Here is a 24,007-nt window from a genome sequence, read left to right on the forward strand (position 1 = left end):
TATAGGAAAAATGTTTGATTTGGTAATAAGAAGAAAATTATTATTTAAACCAAACTAGAAAAAGATACATGCAAATGAAAACATTGTCAAATAAAAATACATATTTATAGAATCCTAAAAAAGTCAGAAAGCCCATTCAGAAATTCATAAAATCAAGAACAAGAAGTGAAGACAAATTCAAATCAGCAATATTCCTTTTTACTCATTTATTAAAAGGGTATTCCTTTTAATACCCTTGAAAGTCTTGCATACAATTTTTAGTAGTCACATTCACCAATTTAATTTTTAGAAATTCATCAGCGGTCTTCGGAATACTAGGAGACAAAGGACTGTACTGTAATCTTCAGTATACAGGTAGATTCTTGCTCGTTCAATAGTCCTGGTCTTCATCAAGGTATCTTAAATGCTGAACTAAAGACATAAATAGAAAAAGTGTTACTTTTCTCTTCATACGCACATGCTAGAAGAATTACATTATAATGTAATATAATGTATTACATTACATCTGTCCCTCGGTCTCTCTCTCTCACAGACACACACACACACACACACACACACATGCTCGCTCACTCACATGTATTAAAAATCATACTACTTTCCTGAACAGGAAACTTAAATGCAAAGGTTTTCAAACTTCAGTGTGCGTAAGAATTCTTTCTATTCCAGAGAACTACAGTGCAGAAATGCCATTTTTAAAAGCACCCCATGTGATTCTGAAGCAGTGGCTCAGTAGTGATTACTCTTTAAGGAAAAGGTAGTTTAATCATTATTTATTTCATCAGAATAATATTCATATATTTGAGATTTTCAAAACTACTCAGTGCTCTGTGGTGACCTAAATGGGAAGGAGATCCAAAAAAGAGGGGATATATGTATATGTATAGCTGATTCATCTTGCTGTGCAGTAGAAACTAACATAGCATTGTAAAGCAACTATACTCCAATAAAAATTTTTTAAAAAGTCATTCACAGTCCTTAGTTTACAATCTGTTAGAATTTTTTAATGTTCCTTTACATGTATACACAGGATAATTTTATAGACGTAAATATTAAGTTTAATTGTATTCAATAACATGAACACAAAATTGGAATCACATTATTAAATTTTGTGCATGATTTTTCCTTTTTTAGTTGGCTGCACTATAATTTTTCCAGCCACTACCCCATTGATTGGCATTCGTTTTGTTTCCAGCTTTTGGGCAGTGCTACCAAGGCTGCAAAAAGGAACCCTTGTATATTTGTTCTTACATACTAATAGCTTTATCTGTATGGAAGAAACTTTTAGGGGTAGAATTGTTGGATCAAAGGATCCGTGAAGTATTTTTTAAAAAAATTAATAGAAGTTTCCAAATTGCTTTCTCCAAAGGCTACCACACTTCTCATTACCAACAGCAATGTTTGAAATTACATTTTTCTCTGTATTCCCACCAACAAGAAATATTGGTGCTGTTTTAAATTTTTGTTTGTCTGATTTATATAAAGCAATATCTCATTGTTAATCATAACTTGAATTTCCCAGACATACTGTGAACCTGAGCATTTTAAAAATATTTAGTAGTCATTTAAAATTCATTTTTTGTGAACCGTTTTTCATAACTTTGCCCAATTATTTATTAGATGTTGTCTTTGTCTTAACAATTGGTTTTATGTATATATATATATATATAATAATACTATATATGTTTTGTATACATATATCAACACTTTATCCTGTATACAATTTATAACAGCTCTATGTGTATGTGTATACAAATATATTACACTTTACATTTATGTACTTTTGAGAATTCCAAATTTTCTCTGTCTCAATCTGTATTTCTCATATGTCATGTAAAATATCCCTACAAAAAACCCCATACTTTTGCCATATATCATTTCCAAATGTGTAGTCCTCCCAAAATCGTTTTAAAAAATAGAAAATGTGGGGCTTCCCTGGTGGCACAGTTGGTTAAGAACCCACCTGCCAATGCAGGGGACACGGGTACGAGCCCTGGTCCAGGAAGATCCCACATGCTGCGGAGCAAGAAAGCCCGTGTGCCACAACTACTGAGCCTGCACTCTAGAGCCCGAGAGCCACAACTACTGAGCCCGTGTGCCACAACTACTGAAGCCCGTGCACCTAGAGCCCGTGCTCGGCAACGAGAGAAGACACCGCAGTGAGAAGCCCGCTCACCGCAATGAAGAGTAGCCCCCGCTCACCGCAGCTAGAGAAAGCCTGCGCGCGGCAACAAAGACCCAGTGCAACCAAAAATAAATAATAAATTAATTAATTTAAAAAAATAGAAGATGTACCTACTAACTCATTTCACCATCTTTTATTTTTGATGTATAACTTAAATTTTTTGCCTTATTCACTTTTTTTGTTACACGGTCCTCATGAAAGCAAATTATAAAATGCAAATCTGATCATATCTTGCCCCAGCTTTATCTTCCAAAGCCCACCATCTCCCCAACAGTCCCTAAAATAAAGTATGAACATGAAATACAACAGATAAGACCATTTGTCATTGGGCTTTACCCAGCCTTCCCCGCCTAGCTTCTCATCACTCCCCTCCCTCCACATAGGCTCTCCACACTCCCACACAAAGACTGTGAGATCTTTCATTAAACAATCATGTCATCGTCAATAGCATCTTTTTTATCTGTATCTTCAGTGCTCAGGACACCACTTGTCAACACAAATATGTTCAATATTTTTTTTAACATAATATATTTTTGAATGAAAAACTTAACCGTTCCCCAAAGGTGTGATTCTCTTCTGTGCCACATTTTGTACATGCTATGTCCTTTCCCTAGAATGGTGTATCTTTCAGTCATGTGATGTTTATCGTGAACATCACATCTTCACAATCTCTCCAAACTGTCTCCAAACTGTCAAGCTTTCTATACTCCTATAGTATCTTCTACTATCTTTACCCTAGCAGGCATTATGCAACTGTAGATATGTCTTATCTCTTTTCTGAAATGACTCTTTATATCTTTAGAAAAGTTATTTATATTTACTTACCCAGCTTCTCCTTAGCAACATGATGTACAATTGCTATTGCTTAAAATATATGTAACTAAGCGATGGACAAGAGTCATATTTATAAAAAGTTGTTGCATATTCTGAGTATGGATATACATACAAACATAAACATATATATGGAAATATATGTGTATATACATTCTTTCTTTTTAATACCAGAGGTGTTCTCAATTCTCAAAAGGAATCTGTTTTGAACAATGCTGAATAAATTCTTCTCACCCACCTCACTGGCTTATAATTCTCATTTTCCTTTTCATTGTACCTCAGAGTGGTCTCCTTTTTTCATCCAGAAATAGGAAGAGATTTAGACACAGAAATTAGTCCAGCATCATTAAAACCATCTTACTCGTTGGAATTTTCTGAAAAGAAGAAAATAATTACTGGGAAATAAATCAGACCTCCCCTCAAGTGCCTTAGAAGCTCTTTGTGACCACCTAGAGGGGTGGGATAGGGAGGGTGGGAGGGAGACGCAAGAGGGAGGAGATATGGGGATATATATATGTATGTATAGCTGATTCACTTTGTTATACAGCAGAAACTAACACATGATTGTAAAGCAACTGTACTCCAATAAAGACGTTAAAAACAAAACAAAACAACGTTCACAATTAGGAAGACAAACAGTGTGATTTAAGAGGCACAGAAAGTCTTTCCTACGCCTTATATATATTTCCCTGCGTTAGTTTTGGCAAATACCAAATCCCTTGGATTGAAGAAGTGAGGCAGGTCCCTCTCAGAAGGTAAGGACTATTGAGAAGGCACTGAGCCTTCATAGAGGAAGTGGCTATTGCGATATTTCTTACAACCTAGGAGAGTTACGCTTCCTAGAGGTAGAATTGGTGCTCAATAGAAGTCAGAGGACAAAGAAAGACTTATTATGTAATGGGAAATAAGCCTAGTCCTGTGAATAGGGGTGGCTTCTGATGGGATGAAGATATAGAAAGTTTAAACTTTTAGAAAAATATAATAAATATGTTAGAGAAAGGAAAGTAGCAGGGAGTGGGAATGGAAGAAACTATGAAAGAGATATGAAAAGTTTAACTTGTAGAAGATTAATTTCTGTTTTAATAAAAAGAGGTCCAAGTCATAATATTCTACCACATGGTTCCTCTGTCAGAAATAATCATGGACCTCTTAGCCAGAGGTCTCTTGACTACAATTTTTATGTTCTCTAAGAATACTTTTTAGTTCACTCCTGCTTTTCTTCCTTTTGTACATCACAGACTTCCTATTATGTCTGAGATTTCTTTCCACTACTATGTAAAGCAGAATGCCTCAGCTTCAACTGCAGCTACTGGTCTGAACCCCAGGGCCACAGACCCTCAAAGAACTCACAGACCTGAGGAATTCTGTAGGTCCAGATCATCTGCCTTCAGGCAAGAATTCATCTCCCGGTATTGAATTTGGTGGACAGAATTCTCTCCTCTTGAGGAAACTGGCAACAGAGGTTGTAGTTTAGGGATCAGAGGGCCATAATAAAACTTTCCTTCCCTATGTGTGCTTTTTCCCAGCAGTGCAAACACAGCTAATCATGATCCATGCCCTAGTCTTGTTTCCATTCCATTCTACTACCAAGCTTTACCCTCACGATGCCACAAACTCAAATGTAATAGGGTGAGGCTAAACCGGGTCCCCAGTTGCCATCTTATAACAACCCAGTTTCTTCCCCCAAGGCAGCCAGCAGTCTTCTGTAATTCACTGGAGATTTATCTAGCACCTTTATAAAAGTTATCCTTTCCCTTTCATTCTCACTCTAAAGTCCTTTTCATCTTTCGTCTCAACAATTTCAAAATCCTATCCTTGTCAGTAACGTGGTTTTCTTTCAACCCCTCAGACGTCCCATTGCCAAACAGAACTTTGTAAGAGCCTGCCTGACTACTTTGCTCCCCTACACTATACTCTTTAATGACTATTAACCTTCTTACTGGGCAATACAGAACTTCATTACTTGTTTCCTCCCTCTTCTTCAGCCTTATCAGGAGCTTCTCTCCTTGAACTCAACTTTTACTTCCCCCCAAAACAATAAACGTTCCATCCTTTAAGCTTCTCTACACTTGTACATTTTTTTCTCTTTCCCTGGAATGCACTTTACCCAGTTCTTTGATCTCTATCTTCAAAATTTGTCTCAAAACCTCCTAGAAGCCTCCAATACTCCCCTTCCCCTTTCAGTAAATTATTCTCTGTGCCCCTTTGTTCCTTATTCATAATACCGTACAATAATACATTGCAATTTATTTGTTTACATATATATCTCTTCCACTGGACTGGAAATTCCACGAAGACAAAAACACTTGATTATCCGAGTCTGAACCATCTTCAGAACCTAGCACATTTCTTGACGGAACAGTGAAATTAGTAATAAGTATACAGTAGGAGCAAATAAATGTTTGGGCGATAAAGGGGTCATCCTGAACCGTACAAGCATACTCATTCTAAACTATCAATTCTGTAATGTCCCAATTATACATGTAGATAATGTATAGCGATCATCAGTACAAGCAGTGCCCCTTTTCTTCTCTGAATTCTTGTTCCCTCTTCTGGGAAACTGCTTAGAGCTCTACTAGGTTTCTTCTTTCTGGCCATTTGATACCCGAATCTCGTTTTTTTTGGTTTTATTATCCCAAGAAACTTCTTATCCCATAGAAACGTTAGAGACAACATAATTTGGCCCAGACCTGTAAGCCGCTGTCTCTGTCTTCGCTTCTGAATCCACAAGAGGAGTACGGTGAGAGAGGCGAACAGAATGACCCCAAGGATCCCAAGTGCAACAACGGATGAGCGACCTGAGCACAGGTAAACATCACAAGAGGTAATAACATCTTAGCTAAAAGACCTGGGTCACCAGTTGCTGTCCCTCTCTTAAGTCAGATACAGGATTGCTGAAGTAAATTTCAAACCCTCAGAACTTCTGACCCAAAGTATCTTAATAAGAGGGATTCTAAACAACGCAGACAATTAGCCCCATGCTCGTAATCCCCTTGGATACCTGTGGCGTTTAGTGATCCTTCATTCTTTGCAATTTCTGTAGGAGAAAAGAGGGGAGACTCAGTTCTGGGAGTAATATATGGAACCACTACGTCTGTGTCCTGTCTGAGGCTTTAGCCTCTCAACCAAGAAAATTACTCCTTCCCACCCAAAACTAGAGGCGCCTAGTTTTTCGTCTCTCTGCACACGGATACATGTAACTTATGTGCTTGTCCTCGGTGAAGGCCAATGTATAACAACACATGTTTTCATCATTCTTCAGACTGAAACATACATGATTCTTTCCCCACTAGATCCCTGGGTAGGTACTTCCAGGCCTTCCATAATGCACTCTACGGCCCACCCTCTCTTTGTTGCCAGAGATTCCAGGCTCAATCCAGACTCCCTGCACTCACCTGAGCACTTCACAGAAGCATCCTCCTTGTGGCCACAGTCACTGTGGCCCCAGGACAGGGCAGGACAATCCCACAGGGAGGACTCATTCCCCTTGCACTTCACTTCATTGAGCCATATGGGCCCCGTCCCCTGGCCAAACGCCGCCTCTTTTCCTGCCTCCAAAGCTAAGCCACAGCCCAGCTGTTGACACACCACCTGAGCATCGTCAAGGTCCCAGGAGTCATCACATACTGTGCCCCAGGAACCTCCGTGCCAGACCTCCACACGTCCAGAACAATTAGTTGTTCCTTCCTGAAGTCTTATTTTGTCTGAAAAGCCAGAGAGAGACACCTAGATCATTTCTGAGAAGATAAAACTCCCAGGAGGTCACAGGGGAAAAGAGAGATTTGAAACTCTTTTAAAAATCTCTGTTTTAGTAAGCTGGGATGAAGTAAGAGAGTGGCATGGACATATATACACTACCAAATGTAAAATAGCTAGTGGGAAGCAGCTGCATAGCACAGGGAGATCAGCTCGGTGCTCTGTGACCACCTAGAGGGGTGGGATAGGGAGTGTGGGGGGGAGGGAGACGCAAGAGGGAGGAGATATGGGAACATATGTATATGTATAACTGATTCACTTTGTTATACAGAAGCAACTAACACACCATTGTAAAGCAATTATACTCCAATAAAGGAGAGACCTTCAAGATGGCGGAGGAGTAAGACGTGGAGATCACCTTCTTCCCCACAGATACATCAGAAATATATCTACACGTGGAACAAATCCAACAGCACATTAAAAGGATCATACACGATGATCAAGGGGGTTTATCCGAGGAAAGCAAGGATTCTTCAATATACGCAAAACAATCAACGTGATACACCATATTAACAAACTGAAGGATAAAAACCATATGGTAATCTCAATAGATGCAGAAAAAGCTTTTGACAAAATTCAACACCCATTTATGATAAAAACCCTTCAGAAAGTAGGCAAAGAGGGAACTTACCTCAACATAATAAAGGTCATATATGAAAAACCACAGCCAACATCGTTCTCAATGGTGAAAAACTGAGATCAGGAGCAAGACAAGGTTGTCCACTCTCACCAATATTATTCAACATAGTTTTGGAAATTTTAGCCACAGCAATCAGAGAAGAAAAAGAAATAAAAGGAATCCGAATCAGAAAAGAATAAGTAAAGCTGTCACTGTTTGCAGATGACATGATACTATACATAGAGAATCCTAAACATGCTGCCAGAAAACTACTAGAGCTAATCAATGAATTTGGAAAAGTAGCAGGATACAAAATTATGCACAGAAATCTCTTGTATTCCTATACACTAATGATGAAAAACCCAAAAGTGAAATTAAGAAAACACTCCCATTTACCAATGCAAGAAAAAGAATAATATACCTAGGAATAAACCTACCTGAGGAGACAAAAGACCTGTATGCAGAAAACTATAAGACACTGATGAAAGAAATTAAAGATGATACATATAGGTGGAGAGATATACCATGTTATTGGATTGGAAAAATCAACGTTGTAAAGAAGATGCGGCACATATATACAATGGAATATTAGCCATAAAAAGAAACGAAATTGAACTATTTGTAGTGAGATGGTTGGACCTAGAGTCTGTCCTACAGAGTGAGGTAAGGCAGAAGGAGAAAAACAAATACCATATGCTAACACATATAAGTGGAATAAAAAAATAAAATGGTTCTGAAGAACCTAGGGGCAGGACAGGAATAAAGACACAGACTTAGAGAATGGACTTTAGGACACAGGGAGGGGGAAGGGTATGCTGGGTAGAAGTGAGAGAGTGTCATGGACATATATACACTACCAAATGTAAAATAGATAGCTAGTGGGAAGCAGCTGCATAGCACAGGGAGATCAGCTTGGTGCTTTGTGTCCACCTAGAGGGGTGGGATAGGGAGGGTGGGAGGGAGATGCAAGAGGGAGGAGATATGGCGATATATGTATATGTATAGCTGATGCACTTTGTTATAAAGCAGAAACTAACACACCATTGTAAAGCAATTATACTCCAATAAAGATGTTTAAAAAATAAAAGGATTATGATATTAAAAAATCTGTTTTAAAACTTTGCTTATTTAATGTGTATTTTAAATTTTACTTTTTTTTTTCTTTTTCTTTTTTGCGGTACGCGGGCCTCTCACTTTTGTGGCCTCTCCCGTTGCGGAGCACAGGCTCCGGACGCGCAGGCTCAGCGGACATGGCTCACGGGCCTGCCACTCCGCAGCATGTGGGATCTTCCCGGACCGGGGCACGAACCCGTGTCCCCTGCATCGGCAGGTGGACTCTCAACCACTGCGCCACCAGGGAAGCCCTAAATTTTACATTTTTACAAAATTCATCTTTTATGAAAGTATACGTCCCTCCAGCAAACTGGGTGTATTTCATCCTGGACGTAAGAATATTAGTGTGACACGTGAAACTAACACAGCATTGTAAGTCAACTATACTCCAATAAAATTTTTTAAAAAAGAATGTTAGTGTGACTTAGGAAATGTCAAATAGATAAAGTTAACATTGTAAATATATAATGTTAAATTCTCTCAAACTGCCAGGTAGATAGAAACCTTCTTCCAGCTTAAAAAGGTGTAGAATGGGAAAATAATTCAGGATTGATCTTTCTGACTGCTTTATATTAAGTGTAACGAGATACTATTTGAAAGAAAAATGGGGCAATTCAATAGTCAAATGCTGAATTACATATTCTCTTCTCCTCACTTGTTCACAGAGATAGCAACTGAATAAAACTTTGAGAAGACCGTCAGAGTATGATTGTTTTTGGGGAAATGATCACTGATCCTGAGTACCTACAGGCCAAATTAAATACAACCCATTACATTATCCAGGTAGAATAAGGATTAACCAAAGTTTACTCATTCTTGCTTAGTTAGATCAGAAGATGCTAGTGATCTAATAGAATGGAAGTTTCATACAGTCCAACGGATACTCACTGGCACACGAGATCCAGGTCTCCTCCGAGGGGCTGGCCAGTCTCTTCTTCCATGGAGATGATGGGCACTGCCATAAGGTGTCAGGCCCTTTAGGACACTGAACATTGTCCACCCACATGTGTCTGGACATCGTCTTGTCTGAAGATGCAGGGATGATGCTCCCTTTGTCCGCACAGCCCAGCTGCCTGCATACCACTCCCACCGTGGCTGCAGACATGTTACTCTTGCCAACGCTGCCCCAAGCTCCATTGTAAAAAACTTCCAGGTGTCCTGCACAGGTATCTCTGCTGGTTTCACTGATGAGTCTCAGAGACATGAACTCTGGGATGAGATACAGAGTTAGCAGTTTTAAATCTTTTCTGAAGGTTCAGAGGACTCTCTCCCTTTACTCTGATGTGAGAATGGATTTAAAAATAGGTACGATACATTAGTAATTTCATTGCTAGTAATTCTTTAGAAACTTCCGGATGATTTGGTAGATTTTGTTAAAATATAGTATTTGTTCTATAAATATTTCTGGTTTTCTAGTCTTGGATTTTGTAATTAGAGACCTCTTTAAAATGCCAACAGTGACTCTAAGTTGACTTCTAAATCTTAATCAAAGGCTCAGAGCCTTTTATGAATTACGTAGTTTGGATTTTTTTCTCCCTAAATTACTGTACTTTTAGCTTTCTAACCCTGTTCTGTTCATTTTTTGGCAGTTGTCCTTGATAGTTAAAATTTACTGAGATACTCAGCCACTAAAACCAATGTTTTATATACATTTCCTTAAACTGAAATATTTCCCTTTCTGACACTTCACAATTTTGTTGTGTATGTCCTGTACCAGATTTACGTCACTGAATGTGATTGATAGCAAAATCTCTTCTGGCATACAGAATTTTTCACTTCCCTAAGTCACAGAACTCTTTTTTTCCCATACACTACAACTGAGTACATTTCTGTACTTCACAATGCTTTCTAAAATCTTACCATGTATACAAAACAAGAGCAGTGTCCTGTTATGGTAATTTATCTGTCATTAAAAATTACTTGGGCATGGTGATTATCTTCTTCTCTGTAGAATGTAGCACCAAATGTATTTCTGCTGTCCTTTTTAATCTACTTTATTAATACAGCTTTCATCAAGCGGTGCACTAAATCCTTACCCAACATCCAGCTCCACATATGTTCATAAAAGAACTTATGATTAGTTTTGCTGTCATTTTCATGATATGCAAACTCACTTCTGAATTTTTCTCTTTCTGATATAATACTACCTTGCACATGAGGTAGCACTAATTCATCAAATCCACACTTCTGGCAGCCCGAATCTCACAAGCGTTCCCTCTGAACCTGTATTTTAGGGAATTTGCTCGGATTAATATCCTTCACTACCCTTTGCCCCACCTCAGTCCTTTCTTATACAATTATAATCAATTGTAATTATGCAGAACTTACCTGAGCAGATAACTCCTGCATCCTCCTTATGCCTGCAGTTGTGCCGCCCCCAGCCATGGGAATGGCATTGCCAAATACGAGATTCTTTTCCATTACAGTCCACCTCATCCAGCCAGATGGGCCCTGTTCCTTCCCCAAAATGAGCAGAACCGATGGCATTAATGGCCCCTCCACAGCCCAGCTGTTTGCACACCACGTGGGCATCATTCAGGTCCCAGCTGTCATCACAGATGGTGCCCCAGGAGCCCTCATGATAGATCTCTATTCTCCCAGCACAACGCCCGCCTCCATTTACCAGGCGAAGTTGACCACTCCCTGCAAAGAGAAAATAAAATATAAATGCATTTCTAAGGATTTTGAGATCATTTTCATAGACTGGTCACTGATTCTTACCTATGCAGGGAACACCACTTTCTTCTGAAAAAATAGAGCTTGTTGGGTCCGAGGATGATAAATTGCATGGGGGTAGCGTCTGACTCTGGTTTCCTGAAAACACCAAACGTCATCAGTCACAAGAGATACAAAAAGTTGGGGTGACGAAAGGAGGTCAGCTGGAGTGTTCAATAGGTGAGCTAGGACAAACATGGCTTTAGAGAAAGGTGGATGGATCAACCAGGCTGGGAATGAATCAGGTACTCTGAGAAGGCACATGGTTCAGCACTAAATAATTATGAGGCCCATGAAAATTCAGTTTACTTTCCCTCTAAAAAGATAAATGAAGTTAATATTCTGGCACACTTCTCATGATCCCTCAAAATGGATCACTCCCTTTTACTTCTGTTCTTCGCTATAGTTACGCCCTCTCTTAAGGCACACCGCCGTGGGAGAGGCTCATCGTTGGCTGCCCTTTTTCTCTTACCTGAGCAGATTACAGAGGCCACTTGCCCCAAAGAACACAGCGATGCACCCAGAGCAGTCATGGGACAATCTCCCATGTGCCGCTCAGTCCCAGTGCAGTGAAACATGTGCCTCCAGACCTGCCCACTTCCTTTCCCAAAAGGTGCTCCTCTTGGGGTAGAAAGGGCAACTCCACATTTAAGCTGCTGGCAGAGAACGTGAGCATCTTCCATGTCCCAGTGAGAGTTGCAGAGGGATCCCCAGGTCCCAAGAATCTTGAGCTCCACTCTTCCCTCACATGGGGACTTGCCATGAACCAAGCGAACTTCGGTGTATCCTGAAAGGAGACAGGGCTTTAAAAAGATGTCTGTGACTACCTAACCCTACCCTCTTCACAGTATGGGAACACGTTGAACATGTGCTCTGGGTCTCACTTGAGCAGACTACTCCAACATCCCTGCTGTGTCTACAAGTCCCGTCTGGGCGGGGTGCTACTGGGCAGAGTGAAAGATGGGACTCGTGCCCCTCACACTGGAATTCTTCAGCCCAGATCTGTCCGTTTCCTTCTCCAAAGTGAGCTCCCCCCAGGATAGAGACGACTGTGCCGCATTGTAATTCCCTGCATAGCACGCTGGCCGCTTCCAGAGAGAAGTCAGAATCACAGACGGTGCCCCAGGTGTCGCCATGTTTCACTTCAACACGACCAGAGCAGGGAATGTCCCCTCCGACTAGTCTGGGTTCCCTGTGGGCTGAAAAATAATATTTCAGTGAGAGAGAACATGATTCCAAGATTTTCCTTCATGATGAGAGTGAGGCAGGGAGTGAAAAGTGAGAAAGGGAAGCTATTCTCTCCTCTTGGCTCTTCTGCCTAGAGTTCAGCTTAGCAAATTCCAGACCTCCCCATCCTTCATTTGACCACTTCATCGGAGACAATTCTGGAACTTTGCCTCCTGGAACCTGTAATTCCTGGAGCATGATTACTCTTTCCTTTCAGTATTTTGCCTATATTAAGCATCACACTGGAGACCACAGATAATGGGTGTCCATTCTCTCTACTTTTTAGCCCTATATGCAGTCCTTCACCCAAGCGGTCTGCCCCAACCATTTCAAATGGTTCTAGGTAAGGATTTTTAATATATCAACACTTCCTGTTTCCAAAATGAACAGCAGACCTCTTCTTCCCTGTCACACTTGACCCGAGATGCTCCTTTTCCCTGTTTTCTCCTCCTTCCTTCCTGACAGTGCTTTATCAGAACCTTTCGTGTGTTCCCCAACCAAAGTTCTATCCTCCTTTCTCATCTTCTCAATGGACATCTTCTCTTAACTGCCAATAAATATGTTTTCATCTATACATTTCTCTTTAAATTTATATGTATAAGCAGATCTACTTGGACATCTGGAACTTAAGCTGTTCAAAATGGAATGAATTATGTACTGATAACCCCATGGTATTCCTTACTCAATTAATAGTATCCAGGACCAAATTAGAATCACCTGAAATTGAACCCCCTTTATATCTCCCCATAAATCATGGTAATAATGATAGTAGTGAATATTAAAGTGAACCCTTATCTTGTGTGAGTGTATATATATATATATATATATGGCATTTTAGTAAGTATTTAACAAACATTATTTCATCCTTACAATTGCCTTAGGGTATAACTATTAATAACATTCCAGTTTTACAGACAAGGAAACTAAAACATAGAGAACTGTAGTAATTTGCTACGGTCGCACAGCAAATTAGCGAAGGGCCAGGATTTAGAGAGCCTAGAATCGTGATCCCCTACAATACACAGCACATGAAGAAGCCACCAGTATGTGTCCGTCCTCCAGCATATTTTCCCTCCGTATTTATAGTTACTTTGATGTAATCTGTCATCATATGTCATGTAGACTTTTTATTTATTTACTTAATTTATTTATTTTTGGCTGTGTTGGGTCTTCGTTGCTGCGCGCGGGCTTTTCTCTAGTTGCGGCAAGCGGGGGCTACTCTTCGTTGTGGTGCACGGGCTTCTCATTGCAGCGGCTTCTCTTGTTGCGGAGCACAGGCTCTAGGTACATGGTCTTCAGTAGTTGTGGCTCATGGGCTCTAGAGCGCAGGCTCAGTAGTTGTGGCGTACAGGCATAGTTGCCCCGCGGCATGTGGGATCTTAGTTCCCCGACCAGGGATCGAACCCGTGTCCCCTGCATTGGCAGGCGGATTCTTAACCACTGTGCCACCAGGGAAGCCCTGTCATGTAGACTTTTGCAATAGCTTCCTAAGTGGTCTCCTAGCTTCTAAATCGTCTTTCCAAGAAATCTACACCATGACCATGAGTGTATTATTAAAGTTCAAATATTTTCACGTAATTTCTTTGTCTTCAAGGTAAGTCGGTGTTTCTTTACTACTTATATAATAATTTATCTTTTTAACAAATATTATTAAGAACCTACGATATTTTAGGCATTTGGATGAGCACAGAGTTCAGTCTATCAGCGAGGACAGATAATTCTAATACTACTATTAATAATCACAACCACGGTAGCTAACGTGTATTGATCACTTGCTGTGTAACTCCCATGACGGAGTAGATATTATTATCACCATTTTTTTCTTTTGAGGAAGTTGCAGCACAGAGAGCTTTGGCAGCTTCCCCAATATCACCCATCTATTCAAATTAAGGGGGGATAATAAGCATTGTTTTCCTAGCATACTTGAAAATACTCTATGATGTCACCAGAAAAGCCTTAACATCTATTACTCTACCAATCATACCGGATACCTCAGCCTAAATGTGCTTTCTCAAGCTTCTGTACCTCTGCAGACACTTTTCTCTCTACTTATTATGTATTTCCCAACCTTATGTACCTGGGAAAAAATTACTTCTTTTCAAGGCTGCTCAGTTCCTCATTAATTGCTCTCTCCTTCAAGAACACATAATTTAGTAGAAGATACACATGTTCAAATAATAATTTGAGTCCAAAACTAGATACATATTTTAGATACAAAACTAACAAATGAAGGAGTCACCAGCTCTATTAAACCTGAACTGAGTTTGATAAAAAGATGAGGAGTTTGCCAAGTAAATAATGTGTGATATGGCAGTTAAAGAATACAGTCATGAAATAGCATGATGTAATTGAGAAATTATGGATAATTTACCATGGTTGGAATTTAAAACGTAAAGAAAAGACACACCAGAAATAGAGCTGAAGAAATGGGGCTCAGGTTCTAAGGACATTCTTTGCCGGGTTGAGAGCACACTCATCAAGATAAGTGTGAGTTTCTCTTAACATACTCAGCGGTAATTCAAGTTACGTGCGAGATACAAACTATTTCCTTTAATTCATCTTAAAAGAGAGGAAAGAAAGGTAATGCATATAAATTGGACTATTTAAAAGGCATAAGTCTTTTAGCGATGTCTGCTGTTAAATATCACTAATTTTTACGATCCCTCAACATTACTATCAGCATGACACAGATATACTATCAGCCCTCACCAATTTCCTAAAGTGTTCTAGATCTGACTATATTCTCTATTATAGAAGCATAGAATAACTCAGCATGCAAAATTTTCACCACTTATCCATTAAATATGTACAGCGCAAGTTCTATCCAAATTTGAGTTGAAGAGCACGTTGCTTTCTAAACACAGCTAAGACTTTAAAGCAAATAATGCCTCTACCACACAAATAATGAGATTCTTGCGTCAAGTCCTTGATTTAATCTTGTTGAATCATTATTTGAGCATGAAATTCCTCCAAGATATCATTAGCTAATATTCATATAATCCTATTCCACTTTGGGACAGACCTAAACCTTTGAATAAAAACAGTTTCTTAGATTGAGCCAAATTCAGCTTTCTTTTAACCTCTTGCTCTCTCATCTAGATCAATCTCGAACAAAATAAAACACAACCAGTGAAAAAACAACCTCCCCCCAACCAAAAAAAAGCAAAAACAAATAACTTTCTCTTTAATGGTGAAAACTTGTGAAGCACTTGAAAACAAGTCCCTTCTGTAAGTATCCTCTTATTTCCTTTGTCATAAAATATTTGAGTTCAGGGCAAAAGAGAAATTCTTCCACCCAGAAATGTCTTGGAGACTGTATCCTCAGCCTTTTATTTCATGAATCTGCTTGTAACACATTAATCTGTACCACAGATTGGCTTTCTTATACCATTTACTCTGTGTACATGGTTAGAATATTGGTAATTTACCCTTTTAAGGGATTTTTTTTCCCTGTTAAACCTATGAGTGCATTTTAACATAAAAGCCATTAATTGAATTTTTGTGCCTGGATTTAGCTCCTTTAATCAATAAGTTAAACTTTCCCTGACATCAATAATTAAATCTGTACCCATTTCTTTCTGTAGAAATGAATAAATGAAGAAATGGAGAAATGAAGAACAAATATAAGAAATAATTCATTAGAGTTACTTCCTTTTGTTTAGTAATAGATAAAATACACAATATGCTTTAAAGAAGCATTGATACATTTTCATCATTTATTCCTTTCCAGACTCTGAAGAAGTATAAATCATTCTAGTTTCAAAATTATTTTTTAGACTTTAGTAAAATAAAACACAACTCAAATGAACCATTTCTTAGGTTCAGATGTCCTCTACAGCAAATATACCGTCATCACAAACAAAATGTCCGGGATTCAAAGCAATTTTGTGGCCAAAATTCTTAGACTTCTTTGTAGCTGGCTTGTCTAAACTACGTGTCAGGGATAAATTGTTACTTTGTCTTTCTAGTCTTCCAGCTTTACTTAGTTCTGGCCCCTATCAGCCATAAAACCCTGTGCTTTATAAAAGTCTAAGAATTTGAACAGATTATGGAATTCGTAGTTTGAACATGACAGGCACAGAGACGGTATTTCCATAATTTTTTTCCTGGAAATCTTCTGAAAGTATCCAGTAAATCAAAAAATAAAATTACAAAACTCTATTTCTAGAAAAACAAGGAGAGAGCTAAAACTAGGCCCCAAAATAAGTATTCATAGAAGAGCTTCCAAAAAGCTACAGAAATATAGTAAGAGAGTTTACAAAAGGAAGCAAAGTGCACATAGGGCAAATAGCAAACAAAAATATAACTTTGTAAAGAGGGGTCCACCTTAAGTTGCAGATTTATGCTATTTGCGATTTCTATTATAGGCGGCTTAATAGAATCCTAAATAATTCAGAATGTGTTATCGTAAGCGAGGTACTCTAGTAATAAAACCTAAATTTTGGATATGGTTGAATGGAATTCATGGGCAGAATATACTAATGACTCAGATATTGTAGGCTGGAGCACTAATAAGTCATGTTATCCATGGTAAGACATTTGGACAAATGTCACCTTGAAAAGAAAACCATGTGCTTACTAAACCCGAAAACTTTGAGAACATACTGGGAAAAGTGTAAAAAAGGAAAAGTATACTTTTATAAAGGTATAAAAAAAGAAAAATATCAGAATGTTGACATGGCATGAATCCTCCTTGCCACTTTTAACACTAAAGAGAGAGGTAAGCTCAGTCTAGAAGAAGCTAGACTGCAAGAAGAAATGGAAGGATAAATACTAATTTCGTGAGGGAGTGGCCAATAAATTAAGAGGAAGGGCCTGGTCACAGGATAGATCAAAGTACGTAATTTATTCTTTGTTCTTACTTTCACATGGCATTGGATTAAAGCAAACAGACTACTAAGTTTGGAGAGAATTTTTTGCTGACTTTGAGGGCAGCCGACATCGGCTAATGATTACTCAACCCTAAAAGCAATCCAAGGGTCCCTAAATCAGTATCAGCAGAGAGTGGGTTGTGAAAGCTGTGCAGCCCCCGGACAGGTAAACTCTCCAAACTGAACTTAGAATTGACTATGAGAAAGACACACTAGGAAGTACTGCCCTGAGAAGAGCACCTGGGCTCATGAAAGACAGCGCGCAGAGAGCAGCTTCTCAGAGGGCAGAACCTGGTCTATCTAACTGGCTCACCAACAACTTTCGTCACTTGCAGGGCAACTCATTATCCTTGTCCAGTAGCATTTGATAAATTACTGCAGAAGAACAACTCTAGGTGTTTCTTGGTGACCACAGCACCACCCAAACAGCCTTAAACTTCTTACCTATTTGACTTATTTTAAATGAGAAAAAAAATTTTTTTTTCTTTAGCCACTCAGGTGGTATTTCTTGTAGTTGCAGCTGAGCTTCATACTAATTAAATAAAATAAATTAATAGGAAAATAGACAACCCTTTCTAAATTTAGAAGGAAATTATCAGACATACAAACATGCTTACACATTCCCAAACACATGCAAAGGCCCCATAAAGGTCATAGAGTGAAATATGTTTTCAGTTGTAGCATATTACACGACAATAAATATTATGTCATATATAATTATGACAACATAATAACGCATAATATGACTAAGTTAAGGTCAAATACATCTCCCATTTCAAACAAGTAACTCTATCAGAGTCCTTTTCAACGTAAATCCCAATTCTATTATGAGTACAAGTGATGCACCTGGAACAAAATTATTTGTAAAGGTTGAAAGTAAGAGAATAGAAAATAAAGCAACAGGTGAGATATTAACATCAGACAAATTTGATTCAGAACAAAAATTTTGGGGGAATTTCCTGGCCGTCCAGTAGTTAGGACTCCTCGCTTTCACTGCCGAGGGCGCAGGTTCAATCCCTGGTCGGAGAACTAAGATCCCACAAGCTGTGTGGCATAGCCAGAAAAAAAAAATTGTTCAACCATAAAAGATGGAAACCTTATAATACTAAAAAGAGCAATTCACAATGACCACATAACAGTCATAGGAAGTTCTGTGTCCCAGATTCACAGAGCATCAATTCATCAATTATACGATATAGCTACTGGTACACTCAGTGGAAAACCTATAACCTCGAATGGTTATATTAATAAACAGGAAAGAATCAAAATTAATTAAGCATCCAACTTGAGAAGTTAAGTCTCATATCGGGCTCCCCAGCCCAGGAATCCTGCACCAGGAAGACAAGCGCAGGGGTCCTGCACCCCCAGAACGTTTGGCTTTGAAGGCCAGCAGGGCTTACTTTTGGGAGAGCTGAGGGTTGTGGGAAATAGAGACTCCACTCATAAAGGACACACACAAAATCTCACCCTCTCCGGGACACAGGGCAGAAGCAGTAATTTGAAAGGAGCCTGGGTCAGATCCACCTGCTGATCTTGGAGAGCCCCCCGGAGAGGCAGGAGGTGACTGGAGTTCACCCTGAGAACACAGACACTGGCAGCAGTCATTTTGGGGAGCTCATTCTACCACAAGGATACTGGTGTTAGAAAAAGTCATTTCTGGAATCCTCTCTTTAGCTTATTAGCACCAGGACTCAGACCCACTCACCAGCCTGTCAGCACCAGTACTGTGAGACCATCCAATTTATCCGGCAGTAACACCCCTCCCCCACTACTGCCCCTACCAGCAGGCAGGCTTCCTTGAGACATTCTGAGCCCACAGCTACCCTGGAGCATGGCCCTGCCCACCAGAGGGCCCAGGACCCAGCCCCACATGACAGTGGGCCAGCACTAGCACAGGGACCACTAGGGCCCTGCAGCCAGAGCCCCTGGGACCCGGCTCCACCCACCGGAGGGCTGGTGCTGGCCCTGGGACAAGCCTTATCCCCCAGTGGACAGACCCCAGCCCTAGGACCGCCATAGCCCCACAACCTGCCTTGTCAGGACACAGCCCACCCACCAGGAGGCCAGTACCAGCACCTCTGGGACCTGGCCCTGTCCATCAGCAGGCCAACACCAGCTCTGGGATTCCTGGGCCCTATAGCTGGGACCCCAGGACCGGTCTGCCTTCCAGTGGCTGGCATTAGCTCCAGGACATGGCTTCATGCATCCCTTGGACATTGGTCCCACTGACAAGCAGGTGGACACCAACTCCGAGACATGTCGGACCCCTCAGCCATCTGCCCCAGGAACCAGCTCCACTCACCAGCAGGCCAACACGAGCTTCCCTCAGCCATCTGCCCCAGGAACCAGCTCCACTCACCAGCAGGCCAACACGAGCTTTGGGACACCCCGGAACCCACAGCCAGCCGTGTCAGGAAAAAGCTCCACCCACCAGCAGTATGACACTAGATCTGAGAACCCTGGCTCTGCAATCACCCATTGTAGAACCTGGCTCAACCCACAGTGAAACAGCACTAGTCCTGGGACACCCCTGGTCTCTGCAGCCAGCTACCCCATGCCAAACACATCAGAAGGACTTGTGCAGTCAACATGGGGGGCACCCCTAGAGCATACAGCTCTGGGGACCAGAGGGGAGTGTGCTGCTGAAAGCATAGGACATTTCCCACAAAAGGCCATTTCTCTAAGTTTGGGAAATGTAACCAATCTACCAGATATGTAGAACTGAAAACAGCAAGTTAGGCAAAATAAGGCAACAGAGGAACATATTGCAAACAAAGGAACAAGATAAAACCCCAGAATAAGAACTAAGTGAAGTGCAGATAGGCAATCTACCTGATATCAAACGCAATGGTGAAAAGCTGAAAGCATTTCCTCTAAGATCAGGAACAAAGGCAAGGATGCCCACTCTTGCCATTTTTATTCAACATAGTATCTAAAGTTCTAGGAACAGCAATCAGACAAGAGAAAGAAATAGAAGGAATCTAAACTGGAAAGGAAGAAGTAATACTGTCACTGTTTGCAGATGACATGATACTGTATATAGAAAGTCCTAAAGACGCCACCAAAAATCTACTAGAACTCATCAACAAATTCAGTAAAGTTGCAGGATACAAAATTAATATACAGAAATCTGTTGCATTTCTATGCACTAACAATGAACTATCAGAAAGAGAAATTAAGGAAACAATCCCATTTACCATCACATAAAAAAGAATAAAATAACTAGGAATAAACCTACCTAAGGAAGCAAAAGACCTGTACTCAGAAAACGATGACACTAATGAAAGAAATTGAAGATGACTCAGAGAGGTGGAAAGATATACTATGTTTCTGGACTGGAAGAATCAATATGGTTAAAATGACCATACTACCCAAAGCAATCTACAAATTTAATGCAATCCCTATCAAATTACCAATGGCATTTTTTTCACACAACTAAACAATAAATTTTAAATTTGTATGGAAACAAAGAAGACCCCAAATAGCCAAAGACAATCTTGAGAAAGAAGAACAGAGCTGGAGGAATCAGGATCCTTGACTTCAGACTATACTACAAAGCTACAATCAACAAAAGAGTATGGTACTGGCACGAAAACAGACACATAGATCAATAGAACAGGATAGACAGCCCAGAAATAAATCCACGCACCTATGATCATCTAATCTATGACTAAGGAGTCAAGAATATACAATGGAGAAAAGACAGTCTCTTCAATAAGTGGTGCTGGGAAAACTGGACAGCTACATGTAAAAGAGTAACATTGGAATGCAACTTCTTAACACGTTGATTGAAAGTCTTACCTGAGCAGGTAACTTTGGCTTCATCATAGTGATCACAACTAAATCCACCCCATTGCCAATTCTTGCAGTCCCAAAGAGAAGTTTCATTTCCATTACAGCTGCTTAAAAACAGCCATGTGTTTGTTGCCTTAATTTTGGAATAAACTTGATAGGATGTTTTGAGTGCAGATCCACATCCCAGCTGCGTGCAAACCACATCAGCTTCTTGCAGTCCCCAGCCTCTGTCACACACTTTCCCTATCAATTTCTGAATTTCCACCTCCACTGTCCCAGCACAGTGGCTGCCTCCACCTTTAAGTCTCAGTTCCAGATCTGATCCATCTGCAAAAGAAACAAAAACTTAGGCCATAGATACATACGGAGGTTAGCTCCCAAAGGGTATTTTTAAAATCTTGTTCCTTCCCAGATACTGAGACACTGGAAATTCTGGCTCACCCATCTCCTGGCTTTTTGAAGAGTCAGTATAAACCATGAATTTGGTTAGAAATGGGATTACAGTTTCAAAACTTAATAAAAATTGTCAGTGACTAAAAAATACGAGCAAATCAGATATAAAGAAAAGACTTATATCATTTTGTCTTTTGGAGCTCCAGGTAGATTTAGAATTTGAAGTGTGGTCCCTAACAGCAGTCGGAAAAATTATTATAGAAAATAGAGTCAGACAACCCACCAAACTAGTCATATAAAGAATGTGTTAAAGATTCCTCACAACTGTAAAAGAATTCCCAACAAGGAGATTATTAGATATTTCTCTCTCACACATCTCACACCTATTCCTACTCCTAAAGAACACAGGTCCTTCCTCCTCTGTTTTTCTTTTTGTTTTGTTTTGTTTTAACTTACCAGAACATGTCACACCAGCATCTTCATTATGATTGCAATAATGCTTTCCCCATTCTTGGTGTTTACATTGCCAGAGAGCAGACTCATGTCCATGGCACGAAACACTGTCAAGCCAAATGTGTCCAATTCCTTCACTGGCGTTGATTCGACCAATGGCAGTGACGGCAGTTGGACATCCCAGTTGCTTACAGGCCACAGCGGCATCGTTACTATCCCAGCCATCATCACACACTGTCCCCCATTCTCCTTGGAATTTCACTTCTAATCTTCCTGAACATTCGGTAACTCCATCTACCAGTCTCAGGCTCAGGTCTGCTCCCTCTGTAAGAGGGAAACAAAACAAGTCAGTGATAAAGAAACAAGAATGAAGGCACTCTAAACAGCTGTACCTGAGATGAGTTAAGGGGGGAGATATAAGGAGAGATAGAGAAGACAGTGATATATTACCACTGAAAATCGTTAAAGATGGAAGGAGGAGTGGGTCAGGCAAGAAGACAGGACTTCCTTCGGATTGGAAGTTTGGGACTAGCAGGTGCAAACTACTATATATAGAACGGATAAACAACAAGGTCCTATTGTACAGCACAGAGAACTATATTCAGTATCTTGTAATAAACCATAATGGAAAAGATCAATCAATCAATAAAAATTAAAAAAACAAAAAAGAAGACAGGGCTTTTCACTATGGAGAGCATGCATTATAGGAAGAGTTCCTAACAGGAGGCCCAGGGACTGAAATTTATCTAGAGATTCGCTTGTTTGATCACCACAGATTTTTTGTTGGAATTGTTTGTTTTTTTCCCTTTTAAATATATGTTTGCAGGTGTCTAGGTGGGACCTACACACTCCTGTTTGCCTCAATACTCAATACTCACTTTTGCCTCTGACTTCACTGTCTACCCAGACTACCTGGTTTGTATTACATGGCTGACCCCTTTTTGACCACGTCTGTAGTTTAAACGCAAAGCGAAGAGAAAAGGGACCTCACCATTACTACGTTCAACTTCCCCCAATCAATATTCCTCAAAGAACAGAGCTTGCTTCTAAGTAATACCCTATAATAAATGAATTGCTTTTTTCCTCAGGCAGTTTTGGTTCTCGTTGTCACAATGCTGTGTATTGTGGTTACTCAGCATGTATAAAACACACTGAGGAGAAACGTGCTGATTGGGGACCTAGAAAGATTTTGATGGGTAAAGGGAAACAGAAGGTACATACTGTGTTTTTTCTACGCCAAATCCCTTTCACTTTCTTCAGCTAACAGAATCCATCTTTTCTGTAGGAATCCCATTCTTTGTGGTTTAGACTATAGATGGTCACATTCTTCAACAAGAAAAAGGCCAATCTGGGAATTCCCTGGCTGTCCAGTGGTTAGGACTCCGTGCTTTCACTGCTGTGACCGGGCTTCGATCCCCGGTCGGGGAACTAAGATCCCACAAGCCGCGCAGTGCTTGGATGGAGCCAACTGTACCTCCTGGATTTCCCACTTTTCTGAGTCAGTATTGTCTCATTTTAAAGTTAGTTTGAATTGAATTTCCTTCATTTGAAAAAAAAATACCTGGTGAATACAGGGACATTTTTACCCTAGTTATAGTTTCCTAAATATTCCCTGGGGTTCAAGACTTACTAGGTCTTCAAACTCGGCACTCAAGTGAAGAAAGGAGAGTGACAGTCTTGTACACGCAAAGCCATGTCCCTGTCCCGTAATCAAGCGTGAAACATGAAAGTTTCCAGACAGACACAGTGCCTGCTCATAACATAGCACTAGCATAAATGAGGTTTTAATAGGAAACCAATTTTTTTAATCATTTGATTCTGTGAATTTAAGAAAAGGTGGGTTTAAGAAAGGGTGGGTCAAAATGGCTAAAGAGGAGACTTTTGTAGGTAGAGGGTGATAAAGGGGGTGCTCCAAAACATACAGAAAGCAAAATTTTAACCTGTTTTTAACAGTTAACTTTTCTTTTTCTTTCGTTTTTTTTGGAGGGATGGGGGGAGTGGACTATTCCCTAAACACTTCCTTCTACCCTCTTGACTTGGATCTCAATTTCA

At 40.0% G+C, this 24,007-nt stretch overlaps 1 protein-coding gene across 2 annotated transcripts in view; it reads right to left on the reverse strand.

Annotated features, from left to right (window-relative positions):
• Window positions 1-191: 191 nt before the first annotated feature.
• The window catches only part of CD163 (CD163 molecule), a 29,589-nt gene continuing 5,773 nt past the window's right edge, over window positions 192-24,007 (reverse strand). The window contains exons 5-17 of one of the 2 annotated variants that reach the window (XM_024733054.1): window positions 21,959-22,279; window positions 21,116-21,436; window positions 12,101-12,415; window positions 11,689-12,003; window positions 11,223-11,315; window positions 10,830-11,144; window positions 9,390-9,710; window positions 6,409-6,717; window positions 6,015-6,050; window positions 5,704-5,811; window positions 4,368-4,463; window positions 3,252-3,304; window positions 192-411 (exon numbers count right to left, since the gene is read on the reverse strand). In XM_024733054.1, the coding sequence (XP_024588822.1) occupies window positions 3,282-3,304; window positions 4,368-4,463; window positions 5,704-5,811; window positions 6,015-6,050; window positions 6,409-6,717; window positions 9,390-9,710; window positions 10,830-11,144; window positions 11,223-11,315; window positions 11,689-12,003; window positions 12,101-12,415; window positions 21,116-21,436; window positions 21,959-22,279 (2,573 nt within the window). In that variant the 3' untranslated portion in view covers window positions 192-411; window positions 3,252-3,281. Of the gene's footprint in view, window positions 412-3,251; window positions 3,388-4,367; window positions 4,464-5,703; window positions 5,812-6,014; window positions 6,051-6,408; window positions 6,718-9,389; window positions 9,711-10,829; window positions 11,145-11,222; window positions 11,316-11,688; window positions 12,004-12,100; window positions 12,416-21,115; window positions 21,437-21,958; window positions 22,280-24,007 lie in introns of both variants that reach the window. The other variant, XM_024733055.1, reaches the window with a different exon arrangement.

This window comes from Neophocaena asiaeorientalis, unplaced genomic scaffold (genome assembly GCF_003031525.2).
Source record: "Neophocaena asiaeorientalis asiaeorientalis breed wild unplaced genomic scaffold, Neophocaena_asiaeorientalis_V1.1 scaffold150, whole genome shotgun sequence".
Taxonomy (NCBI): domain Eukaryota; kingdom Metazoa; phylum Chordata; class Mammalia; order Artiodactyla; family Phocoenidae; genus Neophocaena; species Neophocaena asiaeorientalis.